This window comes from Panthera leo, chromosome C2 (genome assembly GCF_018350215.1).
Source record: "Panthera leo isolate Ple1 chromosome C2, P.leo_Ple1_pat1.1, whole genome shotgun sequence".
Classification (NCBI taxonomy): Eukaryota; Metazoa; Chordata; class Mammalia; order Carnivora; family Felidae; genus Panthera; species Panthera leo.
The window spans coordinates 127972366-127986558 of record NC_056687.1 but is presented as its reverse complement, the minus strand read 5'-3'; the positions used below and the strand labels follow the sequence as shown (position 1 = coordinate 127986558).

Sequence of the window (14193 nt, the reverse complement as noted above, 5' to 3'; positions counted from 1 at the left end):
GGATGCAGCGAAGCCAGTCCTGAGAGGAAAATACATTGCAATCCAGGCCTATCTCAAGAAACAAGAAAAATCCCAAATACAAAATCTAACAGCACACCTAAAAGAAATAGAAGCAGAACAGCAAAGACACCCTAAACCCAGCAGAAGAAGAGAAATAATAAGGATCAGAGCAGAAATAAACAATATAGAATCTAAAAAAACTGTAGAGCAGATCAATGAAACCAAGAGTTGGTTTTTTGAAAAAATAAAATTGATAAATGTCTAGCCAGGCTTCTCAAAAAGAAAAGGGAGATGACCCAAATAGATAAAATCATGAATGAAAATGGAATTATTACAACCAATCCCTCAGAAACACAAGCAATTATCAGGGAATACTATGAAAAACTATATGCCAACAAACTGGACAACCTCAAGAAATGGACAAATTCCTAAACACCCACACACTTCCAAAACTCAATCAGGAGGAAATAGAAAGCTTGAACAGACCCATAAGCAGGGAAGAAATTGAATAAGTTATCAAAAATCTCCCAACAAATAAGAGTCCAGGACCAGATGGCTTCCCAGGGGAGTTCTACCAGACATTTAAAGCAGAGATAATACCTATCCTTCTCAAGCTATTCCAAAAAATAGAAAGGGAAGGAAAACTTCCAGACTCATTCTATGAAGCCAGTATTACTTTAATTCCCAAACCAGACAGAGACCCAGTAAAAAAAGAGAACTACAGGCCAGTATCCCTGATGAATATGGATGCACAAATTCTCAATAAGATACTAGCAAATCGAATTCAACAGCATATAAAAAGAATTATTCACCATGATCAAGTGGGATTCATTCCTGGGATGCAGGGCTGGTTCAATATTCGCACATCAATCAACATGATACATCACATTAATAAAAGAAAAAATAAGAACTATATGATCCTGTCAATCGATGCAGAAAAAGCATTTGACAAAATTCAGCATCCTTTCTTAATAAAAACCCTCGAGAAAGTCGGGATAGAAGGAACATACTTAAACATCATAAAAGCCATTTATGAAAAGCCCACAGCTAACATCCTCAATGGGGAAAAACTGAGAGCTTTTTCCCTGAGATCAGGAACATGACAGGGATGTCTACTCTCACCGCTGTTGTTTAACACAGTGTTGGAAGTTCTAGCATCAGCAATCAGACAACAAAAGGAAATCAAAGGCATCAAAATTGGCAAAGATGAAGTTATGCTTTCACTTTTTGCAGATGGCATGATATTATACATGGAAAATCCGATAGACTCCACCAAAAGTCTGCTAGAACTGATACATGAATTCAGTAAAGTTGCAGGATACAAAATCAATGTACAGAAATCAATTGCATTCTTATACACTAATAATGAAGCAACAGAAAGACAAATAAAGAAACTGATTCCATTCACAATTGCACCAAGAAGCATAAAATACCTAGGAATAAATGTAACCAAAGATGTCAAAGATCTGTATGCTGAAAACTATAGAAAGCTTATGAAGGAAATTGAAGAAGATATAAAGAAATGGAAAAACATTCCATGCTCATGGGTTGGAAGAATAAATATTGTCAAAATGTCAATACTACCCAAAGCTATCTACACATTTAATGCAATCCCAATCAAAATTGCACCAGCATTCTTCTCGAAGCTAGAATAAGCAATCCTAAAATTCATATGGAACCACAAAAGGCCCCGAATAGCCAAAGTAATTTTGAAGAAGAAGACCAAAGCAGGAGGCATCACAATCCCAGACTTTAGCCTCTACTACAAAGCTGTCATCATCAAGACAGCATAGTATTGGCACAAAAACAGACACGTAGACCAATGGAATAGAATAGAAACCCCAGAACTAGACTCATAAAAGTATGGCCAACTAATCTTTGACAAAGCAGGAAAGAATATCCAATGGAAAAAAGACAGTCTCTTTAACAAATGGTGCTGGGAGAACTGGACAGCAACATGCAGAAGGTTGAAACTAGACCACTTTCTCACACCATTCACAAAAATAAACTCAAAATGGATAAAGGACCTGAATGTGAGACAGTAAACCATCAAAACCCTAGAGGAGAAAGCAGGAAAGACCTCTCTGACCTCAGCCACAGCAATTTCTTACTTGACACATCCCCGAAGGCAAGGGAATTAAAAGCAAAAGTGAATTACTGGGACCTCATGAAGGTAAAAATCTTCTGCACAGCAAAGGAAACAATCAACAAAACTAAAAGGCAACCAACGGAATGGGAAAAGATATTTGCAAATGACATATTGGACAAAGGGCTAGTATCCAAAATCTATAAAGAGCTCACCAAACTCCACACCCGAAAAACAAATAATCCAGTGAAGAAATTGGGCAGAAAACATGAATAGACACTACTCTAAAGAAGACATTTGGATGGCCAACAGGCACATGAAAAGATGCTCGACATCGCTCCTCATCAGGGAAATACAAATCAAAACCACACTCAGATATCACCTCACGCCAGTCAGAGTGGCCAAAACGAACAAATCAGGAGACTATGGATGCTGGAGAGGATGTGGAGAAACGGGAACCCTCTTGCACTATTGGCGGGAATGCAAACTGGTGCAGCCACTCTGGAAAACAGTGTGGAGGTTCCTCAGAAAATTAAAAATAGACCTACCCTATGACCCAGCAGTAGCACTGCTAGGAATTTACCCAAGAGATATAGGAGTACTGATGCATAGGGGCACTTGTACTCCAATGTTTATAGCAACACTCTCAACAATAGCCAAATGATGGAAAGAGCCTAAATGTCCATCAACTGATGAATGGATAAAGAAATTGTGGTTTATATACACAATGGAGTACTACGTGGCAATGAGAAAGAATGAAATATGGCCCTTTGTGGCAATGTGGATGGAACTGGAGAGTGTTATGCTAAGTGAAATAAGCCATACAGAGAAAGACAGATACCATATGTTTTCACTCTTATGTGAATCCTGAGAAACTTAACAAGAACCCATGGGGGAGGGGAAGGAAAAAAAAAGAGGTTAGAGTGGGAAAGAGCCAAAGCATAAGAGACTCTTAAAAAATGAGAATAAACTCAGGGTTGGTGGGGGGTGGGAGGGAGGGGGGGGTGGGTGATGGGTATTGAAGAGTTGGGATGAGCACTGGGTGTTGTATGGGAACCAATTTGACAATAAATTTCATATATTTAAAAAAAAAGTCAGAAGCTTAACCAGCTGGGCCACCCAGGTGCCCCAAAAAAGTATTTTTAAATTAAAGTGTGTAAATTATATGCCCTGGGAAACTGGAATATTCATTTGACTCATTTTATTATGGTACTTGCTTTCTTGTGGTGCTCTGGAACTGAACCTGCACTATCCCTGAGGTGTGCCTATATTCTCTTGTGTACGGAGCACAGTCCATGTGATGTGGGAGGTAGAAGCCACATGAGAGGAGGCTGATGCTAGAGAGCGGGAGGGATTTACCAGTGAACTCGTTCATTTTTTTTTTTTTTTAACATTGATTCATTTTTGAGAGCTAGAGTGTGAGCGGGGGAGGGGCAGAGAAAGAGGGAGACAAAGAATCTGAAGTAGGCTCCAGGCTCTGAGCTGTCAGCACAGAGCCTGACGCAGGGCTCAAACTCATGGACCGGGAGATCATGACCTGAGCTGAAGTCGGACACTTAACTGACTGAGCCACCCAGGTTCCCCTTCTTAGAATATATTAAATGCATGTATGTTAATTCATCTTGACACACCTTTTTAAACAATTTTTTTAGGAAGATATTTATATACGTGTGTGTATGTTTGTGTGTGTGTGTGTGTGTGTGTGTGTGTGTGTGCGTGCGAATGGAAAATGCGTCTTTACCTGATGAAAATTATGTATGGAAAACTTTTGTCGATGCATTTGGTTTATTTGTTATGTTTGTTTTTTTCTGCTTTTCCCTTCTCAGGAGATTTTGGATCAGATGGAGTCACTCAAGTTAGAAAATCATCATCTTTCTGAAATGGTGATGAAATTGGAATTGGGTTTACATGAGGTACATAAATAGAAACTTAAGTCTTTTTCTGTTATCCAAGCCTTTTAAAGAAGTAGCTTTAAATATTGATGTTGTAAAGACAGAGTTAAGATCAAACAATGGAATGCTCCTTCTGCAGAAACATTCTCAAAGAAGTCAAGACAATGATGGAAACGAGCAAAATATCACTCTCCACTTCAGCAATTGGAAGATTTTTTTTTCATTATGCATATGACAAAATATATGTATAGTCTGTGTTCTTAATAGGGAGCGTGTATATAAAGTGCTCAGCATAGTGTCTGGAATGTAGTAAGTATGCAGTAAATGTTACGTACTGTTATTACTGTTGTAGGTACTATGTTCATAATATCTTGTCCTTATAAAGTATATCACCTTTTACATAATTTGGTTTTAATTATACTTCTATAAGGTATAATTAATTTAGTCAAATATTCTAGAATCTTTTACATTCAAAGTATTTTAGTAGACAGTGTAACAGACACAAGGATGGCTGAGGATTCTTGCCTTAGGAGAGTGAAAGTAAACCAGTAAGGAGGGTAAGAAGTGTGTACCAGCTCCTGTGAAGCGGGCAGAATATGCTTACTTAACAGTGAGTTATAAACCCTGTGGATGTCCTTTTAGCTATTTTTTAATAAAATTCTTGTAATTTGCAAAATGACCCATCTGTTCTGACCCATCTCTTCTTGATGTTGGTCAGATGCCCGAAGATTGTAGAAATTCTTTTTTTCTGCACTTCCAGAGAGTGTGTGCCTTCAGAGATGTATGGTTACACAGCCCCTATTTGCTATTAAGTAGTTTTAATTTCATAATCATGGTTTATGGGGGCTGGGGTGGGAGAAAGTGCAAAATACAAAATACTAAATGAATACTTTATTTCAAGTAAAAGAAAATATTGGGGACTATCTTTATAATCTTTTGGGACAGTAAGATTCTCTTAGCATCATGAATGCATAAAGAATTTTACAGCATAAACAATTTTACAACATAAAAATGTAAAATTTGTGGATGGCATAAGACCCCATAAAATAAGACTAATAGAGTTGGGGAAAACAATTTGTACATAGTCAAAAGGTTAATATAAAATATTAATATGGGGCGCCTGGGTGGCTCAGTTGGTCAAACGTCCAACTTCAGCCCAGGTCATGATCTCACGGTTTGTGGGTTTGAGCCCTGTGTCGGGCTCTGTGCTGACTCTCACAGTCTGGAACCTGCTTTGGATTCTGTGTCTCCCTCTTCCCTTCCCCTGCTCATTCTCTGTCTCTGTCTCTGTCTCTCTCTCTCTCTCTCTCAAAAATAAACTTTAAAAAAATTTTTTTAATTAAAAATATTAATGTAAGGATTTCCTGCAAAGGTAATAAAAAGATCGGATTCCAGTAGAAAAGTGGACAAAGAACAGATAATTCATAGAAGTAATGCAAAAATCTAGTGACCAAGAAAAGCTTATTTAACCTCCCTATAACCAAAACAAAATAAATATTTTTTTGCTAACTGGCTTGACATTGATTTTTAAAAATGAGTATAATCAGTATTGGCAAGGATATAGGGCAACAGACTCTTAAGCTCTGTTAACGAGAAAGTGAATAGATATGGCCTTTCTAGAGGACAATTTAGCAATGTCCATTAAACTTGTAAATATAGATAGCCTATAAAGTCCTGGATCATCTGCATTTCTGATTTTGATAGTCATTGCAGAATAGTTCTCCAGAAAGGTCATACCAGTTTGCATTTCCAAAGAACCCATCTTATAGGAGCAAATGTGCAGAAATGGTCATTTTGATGCTATTTTCAATGTCTAAAAATTTGAAATAAGCTAAATGATAACCTATAGAGGGATGGTTCATCTGTGCCTATCTATACTATGAAATATTATGTCACCATTTAAGGTGGCAGATGAAAATAATGCATCTCATTTTGCTCCCTCCCAAATCCCTCTAAAACTGTAATGAATGGATTTTTCTTAATTTTAGTAATTTTTTTAAGAGTTTACTTATTTTGAGAGAGAGAAGAGTGAGTGAGAGTGTGTGCAAGCGGGGGAGGGGCACAGAGAGGGGGAGAGAGAATCCTAAGCAGGCTCCACGCTGTCAGACCCTGATGTGGGGGCTCCATCTCACGAACTGTGAGATCATGACCTAAGCTGAAATCAAGAGTTGGATGCTTAACTGAGCCACCCAGGTGTCCCATGAAAGGATTTTTTTAAGTGCAAGCCTACAAGGATAGGAAAAAGGGGAGAGGAGACAGCAGCTAAATTGTAAGGGGGAAGCTGGACTCATGGCGGGGAGGGGGGGGTGCCAGGAGAGGGAGGGAGGGAGGGAGGAAGGAAGGAAGGAAGGAAGGAAGGAAGGAAGGAAGGAAGGGAGGGAGGGAGGAAGGAAGATAGTTGATTTTTGTTTGCCCTGATAAAGCCAATACTAAGCTAGTAGTGGAGAAAGTCAAGATCCAGCCTCATTTACACCACAGAATCTTCAAAAGACTCAGGATTTAGTAGTACTTGATTGAGAGAATCTTATCTTATGCAGTGATTGCCTATTCATATTTAAGAGTTGGGAACTGTCAGGGGTGCTTAAACCAGACTATGACCAGAGATTCTGTTGAGTTTAATTTCTCCTGAAACCCCATCTAACAGTGGTAGTCTTGTCCTTTCTTTACAAATAGCTGGGCATGTGTGTGGCATGCAGTTTTTATATTACCTTTCACATTCACTTATCTGAATTGTTGCTAATAAACTAATAAATTTGAGAAAACTTCAAAAGATGCCTGGCAAAAGCAAGCACTATCTTCTTAAAAAAAGTATATTTAATGACATCAAACAGACTCTGGTTGGTCAAAATCCCATCAAGTCGTTTAAACTTCCTCTGGTTTTGAAGTTACACACAGTGTGAACATGTTGTATGTATTAAAAATAATTATTAGAAGGTTCCTGTTCGTGTTTTATCACCTAGGAAGGTGGAATTACTTTTACAAATGAATGTTTGGATTAAATAACTATTGTAACAAAATTAATTATCTTAATAATGAAAGCAGTAACTCTGATAAAATAAATTATATGCCACACTTAAAAAATCGACAGTAGTTTGTAGTTTAACTCCTGTATCCTGCAGTTGTTTTTTTTTTAAGATTTTATCTGGCATTGGCAACTTATTGAAAAATTTTGTAACTTACATCACTGTTGGTACACAGATAATTGGATGCTGCATCTTAAAGTTTATATTTTAAATTCTGTTTGTTAAACTACTTTTGACCAGCTTATTTCTAGAAAATTCTTTACAGAAAAGACCAAGCTAAACATCATATTAAATTCCAAACAAGATTGCCATAATTTTTCAAAATGTTACTGAAAGATTTTGTCATTAGAAAAAAAAAAACAAAAACGGTCCAGACTACTGTTTTTTCAGGTACTGTTTTACCAGCAGACACCTAGATAGAAAAGCAATAAAATGAATGATCTTAGAACCTATACCAGATCAGAGTAGGAATCTCCACCTTATACTTGCATGCAGCTTTACCACGTAGTTCATATTGATTTCATGTCCCAGAATAGGTGCCGATGTTATGTAAAAGTCCTGAAGAGCAGAGTACTTTTCAGAACCTTCTGCTCAAATGCCTTTCTTTGAACTAGGTCTCTCGGTCTTCTTTTGTAGATACTCTGGAAGAACCCATGGCTGCTATTTTCTTTCTTTTCTTTGTTTCTGACTCTACTTGTAGCTTTCCTCCATCTGAGTTCCAGCCTTCCTCTAGCTCCGTAGGTATTCCTTGGCTCATCAGGGAAGCCCATTGTGCTCCTAATTCCCCCCACCCCCCCATTTACTGTAAGAGACAACACTTTTTTTTCTCATAGGGGGCCAAACACAAGTATTCACTTTTTCCAAAGTAAAGCTACAGATGAACTAGTTATAACTGAAAGAAATGTAATTTCCCACCAGCAGTCTCCCAGATCACAAATATTCTTCTACAAATTAAGTAACTCTAGCATTCTCTTTTATTAGGCAAAAGAGATTTCACTAGCAGACCTCCAGGAGAATTATATTGAGGCCTTAAATAAATTAGTGTCTGAAAATCAACAACTGCAGAAAGAGTTGATGGATACTAAATCTAAGCTGGAGATTTCTACTCAAATATGCAAAAAAAACCATGAGAGAATCTTTAAACCGGCACACAGCAGAGTACCTGAGTTCAAGAATACGGAGTCCAAGTAAAATTTCTTCACAGTTTACTTAAAATGTGTACTATTGGAACTCTCGTTTGAGCACGATTTCAGACTACAGAAATTAAATCTTCCTCAAACGACTCTATGTCTGATTCTGAAGTACAGTGTGGACAAGTAAAGCTGCCATGAGGATAAAATGTGGCGGGTGGTTGTATGGCACTTCCTTCAAGCTTTAGTTTCAGACACTCTGGACGCATGCATAAACAACGTCCTTCCTCCCCTGAGCCTTTCCATGCTGCCTCCCCCCTCTGTAGCCCCACTTGTACCTTAAAAGTAGAAATTGGCTTTTCACATAAAGCTTCCTTTGTATTGTTGGTCAATTAATTATAAGCTCTTACCATAAGAAGTCAGCATTCAGTGAAAACCCACCTGGCTTCAGCTCTTACTCTACAGCTGACGTGTTTCCTACCTACCAAAGCCTCTGCCGACCCCTCTCCTCCACTGCCACCTCGACCCCAGATGATGTCAGGCACCCTGCTCATGCGCACAGTACTTCCCTCTGTCCTAGCACCAAACACACTATGGCAGTTTGTCTCCGCGTGAGGGCTGAGGCCTGGTGGCGGGGGTTGGATGTTTGGGGCCTGACTGGATAGAAAGAGCATGTAGTCCGAGTGGGCTGCTCTTTTAGTAAATTACAGCCTTACTGGTTAGGCTATTCCTTTGTTTTTAAGTGAACTTCCTGCAGCGGTTCTGTGTTGAAAGAGAAAAGTTACTACAATGTATATTTGTTTTGTTTTCTAATCTGCTATCCAGGCCAACCCGTGGCCCGTACAGACACGATGGAGTAAAGACTGAGCACTGCAAAACAGGTCTTCATTCTCCAAGACGACAGGCGTTGGATAGTATAGAGCCCATGTCCAGAGTCCTCAGCCCCCTGAGCTCTCAGATCAGCCCTTGCAGTTCCACCATCTCTTTGCCTTCTAACTTTCTGTGTAAAACTAGCTCTTTGCCTTCAGCGCTAGATACAAATGATGCCAGTTTTTCTGACACTGTCTCTGAGAGTATAAATGACCAGGAAGAGTTTATGTCTTCGGTATGGAAACGTTCTGATCTTATTAGTTTATTAAGTCTATTTAGTTTGATTTTATTTTTTATTTTAAGGGTAAAGCAGGGTGATGGTTTTCTGTTTTGTTTTGGTTTTGTTTTGGTTTTGTTTTTCCTTACTGGTTCTCTACCTTAAGTACTCTTTATTATGTTCACGTATTTCTGTCTTGCAGTTTTACTCATGAAGACACATTTCAGCCATGATTACTTTTCAAAATACATCTTAGTTTTGAAAATTAACATAACCATTCATTTGTATCTTTTTTTTTTTTTGGTTTGTTTATTTATTTTGAGAGAGAGAGAGAGAGAACCAGTGAATGCAGGGGTGGGACAGAGAGAAGGAGACAGAGATTCCCAAGCAGGCTTCCTGCTGTCAGCACAGACCCCGATGGTGGGGTTCGAACTCACCAGGATCATGACCTGAGCAGAAACCAAGAGTCGAAGTCTTACCCAACTGAGCCACCCAGGCACCCCCATTCATTTGTTTTTAACCCTAATTGGAAATTCCTTTCCTGCCTTTTTCAGAGAGGGTCAATTTTGTATTTCAGAGAGGTCAATTTGTAGAGGGTCAAGGAATATCTCTGGATGCCAAGATGGTCGTGAGGCCTAGCCAGTGAAGAAGAAAGGAAGCAACTTGGGAAAGGGAGAAAGCGGGTGGGTTGAGGCGGAGGAAGGAACTGCGCCTGACGTGTCCAGACGTGGACTGGGTACCCCAGTGCGACACTCGCTGCTCCGTGTTCCTGCAGCCACTGTGCAGACTCCACCATTTGTCTGCGTTCTCTACCGAAGCCCTTGCCTCTGGCCAGATTTTCATTACCGTCACCAGTTACATGGTCCTATCCCTGTGAAAATGCAGTATTTTTGACCTTTGCATATGCCAACAGGTTCATGGAAGAGTTTTCTTTTCATTGTTAAAAGAAGTGTCCGCTTCACTTACATGTAATTCTGAGACCTAAAAACATCCTGAAAACTTTCTTCCTAAGTTTGGCAGCAAAACCTTTTTGGCACTAAAACCTGACCTGAACTGAACTGATGTGCTAATATGTATAGACTCTTTATCCCACTTAGTATTTTGCTTCAGAAATATCAGTGTATTTGATTATGAGACGTTACCTCAGACTCCACTAAGGTAATACAGTTGATCCTTATTCATCACGGATTCTGTATTTGTGAATTCTCCTACTCGCTTAACTATTTAACACCCTGTTCAATACTTGAGGGACTCCCACAGTCATTCGTGGTCCTGTGAGGAGCTGTGAAAAGGTTGGATCCCCGCTTACACGTTCCCAGCTGAGATTGGTTGAGGTGGTGCTTTGCCCTCCTGTCCAGCTGTCACACAGAGGTGACCAGAGTGGGGACGACGTGGGGACAGCACAGTGTAGCACAGGGAGCTCGGGCTCTGGGGCCTGGTAAACAGGGTTGGAACCCCAACTCTGGCACCCGTTAGTGGGGTGGCCTCTGGCAAGTCACTTCACACTTTTGCACCTCGTTTTCTCTTATGTAAAATAAAGAAAATGGATTCTACCAGGAGGAGTTGTTTTTAGGATGATAGTCTGTGTGAGATTGTGTGTGTGTATATTTCCCCAAGGAGCAATGATTCTTTATTCACTAACTCAGTGTTTGAGGGGACTGTATATAGAAAATAACGACTGCACGTGAGAATGGACTGTATGTGGTACATGTCCTATATTACCTTTCTAAAATCTGGATTCTGAAATACCGTGGCCCTAGGAGTTTCAGATGAGGGAGTGTGGACTGAAATTTTGGATGAGGGAAAGTGTTGATTTCACTTGCTGTCTAATCTGTTGTCGGTAGATTTTCTGTGCTTTAAAATCAAAGTAACATATTCAGATTTTAAAAGTGAATTTAAAATAACAGGCTTTAGGTATATTCTCTTCTGAGGGTATTAAAGGATATATAAGTCTGAACTGAGATATTCTTTAGGCCCATAACTAACATATTTATGTGACACTTTACATTTATACAACTTGTGTCAGAAAGGAAGAAGTCTTATGTTAACGTTTATGGAACAGCTGCTTTTTTACTAGTCCTATCATTAGGATAAAAACAAATTATCTCTTTGGAAGAAAAAGTATTTTAAGTCACCTTTTAATATTTCTCGTTAGAAAATGTATCTGAGAAATCTACTGTTCAACTTACATATATCCAAATTTGTTTCTCCTTCAGTGTCCCTTGCCTGTGTCTCCTCTTGGTTCAATAGCTACCAGATTTTTGGAAGAGGAGGAACTGCGGTCCCATCATATTCTAGAGCGCCTGGATGCCCATATTGAAGAACTTAAAAGAGAGAGTGAAAAGACAGTGAAACAGTTCACCACCCTAAAGTAGCCTTTTTAAAAAATCACAAACTTGGAAATAAAAATGAACCCTGAAGAGTTGCTGTCACCCGACGAAGCAGCTTGTCAAAACACGAACATGTAAAAATAGTGAAGATGAGACATCCTAACACTGTTGGGAAGAAATCTGAAAACCTGATGCTTCTCTAAGGCATTTTCACTGCACTGGTTTGTTTGAAGAACTTTCTCCAGCAATAACTTGTAAGAATAAACCACTTTGCTAGACTTCTTTTTTTTCTCACATTACTCTTTATTATTAAGTGGTATTTTCTCTTAATGACTTCATTGTGAATAGCTGTAGACTAATTAAAATAAGGATTTTATGATACAAGTTGAAGAGAAAGTAACTATAGAAGTGGGTAATGCAAGTATGGATTTCAGAGTCAGACTGATCCAGATTGATGTACCAGTGTTGTTGCTTCTGGCCGGTTGGGTTGGGAGAGTTTATAGGGGTGAAAGAATTGTGACAGAAAGCCCTGTCTTGCTCCAAACAAAGTATAAGAGAGAGGTGGAGGGAGAGGACAGGCTGGTTTTAGGCATGCGTGCCTGTGGAATGTCAGATGGAAATGCTTGGCATGTGCATTTCTGAGATGTTTAAAGCGGAGACAAAGATCTCAGGGTGCAGAAGGTGTTTAAAACCATGGAGCGCTGATATGATCTACCAAGGAGGATGTGTAGGGAGAGGAGAGCAGTACGCAGGGCTGGGGGCCCTGAAGGATGCCAGCATCTGAGGATCCCAGGAAATGGATCAGTGGAGGAGCTAGAATGGGCAGCTGGAGACATCAGAAGGCACCGGCTGAGGGAAGGGACAGGGCTTCTGCGACTCTCCCCTCCCCAGTGCCCCTTTCCTCTCAGCATACAAACATCCTGTCATTTCCCCTTTCTTTAAAGCAAAACAAAACCTCAGTTCCCTGTGCCTTTCTGTCTCATACTCTGTATATTTCCTTTCTTTCACCCAAACATTTCTGGCAAGAGTTGTCTGCAGTGATGTTTCTGGTTCCTCACCTCCCTCTTAACCTCCTCCAACCCCACCTCCATCCCTACCATGAAACTGCTTTCTTGCTCTCAAGGTCACCAGTGATCTAATTAGTCCCTGAGCATCATTTCACACATTAGCCAATCCCTCTTCCTCTCTTGGCTTCTATGACCTGTCACTCCTGGTTTCTCTCCTACCTTACTGGCCCCTCCATCTCACCTGCTCTTCTGGCTTTTTCTCTTCCGAAGCCTCTCCTCTCCCTTCACCCCCACCCCGGGGCTTTGACATGGGTTTTCTCACTCAACTTCCCCAGAATATTCCATTCACTTTTTAAGCTTTTAAGAGCATCTATAGGCCAGTGACCCCTGCATTCAAAGCTCATGTTGACTTCTCTCCAGAGATGCTGTCTTAGATACCTGACTCCCAGAGCTGCTTTACTCGAATGTCTGGTGAGCATCCTATGTTGAATTTTCACAAGAGAGAACTCTTGGTTCTCCCTCCTCCTAAGATTGCATGTCAGGACAGCTTCATGTCTGCCATTTGCTAGGAGTTCCCCTTACTTCCTTCTTCACCCACACCTCCAGGTCCAAGCCATTGGGACCTGGACTATTAGTCCAAGGTCTTGGACTATAGACCAAGCCTATCAGTTCTGCTTCCCAAATCTCTCTTAGATGCAGCCATTTCTCTCCCTGGTGCCACTACCCTGGTCCAGACTAACGCATACTCCCTTCATACTACTCACCACTCTGAACTCATTTTGTTACTTGATTTACATTTTTATTATCTGTCTACCCTTAGAATTGTGCTTCTTGAGAGCAAGGACTTTGCCAGTCTGGTTCGTCGTGGGGGCGTCATCACCCAGCATAAGCCCAGCACTGTGGAAGTGCTCAGATTGTTTGAACCAACAGATAAATGTCCTTCCTTAGATGCACCACGTTTTCCATTTGTGCCTGTGGACGTGCTGTCCCTTAGGTCAGCCTCCTCTTCCCAAACTCTTTCACATGCCCCTATTATCTTGCCTGGCAAAGACTTCCCACAGCCCCCGATCAGACTCAGGGAGAGCTGCTCATTTCTTACAGTGCCTTGTGTGTGCCCTTCTCAAAGCACTGACCATACTGTGCTGTCTAATTTCTGTCTCTCCCACTAAATTGGAAACTCCTTAAAGGAGGGACAAGGTCCTGCCTCTATCCAGTATGCTGTCTTACACATAGCAGATACTAAGTGAATACTAGGTGGATAAAAATGGCTACTATTCTGGGCTTCATTGTACTCACCTGTAAAATGGGGATGGTACGTCATGGAGTTGAGAGGATTTACCGAAAAGACATTTCTGAAAGGGCTTTGCAAACACTAAAACTGTGATGCCCATCTGGATTGGTATGAGGGGATTTTTGAATGTCAGACTGTCCCATGCTTCCACTTAAAATATGTAGGGTGCAACCCCAAGTTTCTATGGTACATGTTGACTAGGAGGAGTAAGGACAGACTCTAGTCACTGGAGATGCATAAGGAATCATGAGGTACTATGTACACCCTTAAACTTATACTGCATTGTTGGTTGAAGTAAACTGTCTAAATTTGTCGAAATGTTTGATTGCAATTTAATCTCTCAACTT

General features: G+C 40.2%; 1 protein-coding gene across 7 annotated transcripts in view; it reads left to right on the top strand.

Moving 5' to 3' along the window:
- The window catches only part of CEP63 (centrosomal protein 63), a 60194-nt gene extending 48368 nt beyond the window's left edge, over window positions 1–11826 (top strand). For 5 of the 7 annotated variants that reach the window (XM_042954843.1, XM_042954842.1, XM_042954840.1 and 2 more), the window contains 4 exons: window positions 3913–3999; window positions 7983–8188; window positions 8957–9236; window positions 11435–11826. In XM_042954843.1, the coding sequence (XP_042810777.1) occupies window positions 3913–3999; window positions 7983–8188; window positions 8957–9236; window positions 11435–11593 (732 nt within the window). In that variant the 3' untranslated portion in view covers window positions 11594–11826. The remainder of the gene's footprint in view (window positions 1–3912; window positions 4000–7982; window positions 8189–8956; window positions 9237–11434) is intronic. The other 2 variants (XM_042954845.1, XM_042954846.1) reach the window with 2 other exon arrangements.
- The last annotated feature ends 2367 nt before the right edge of the window (window positions 11827–14193 follow it).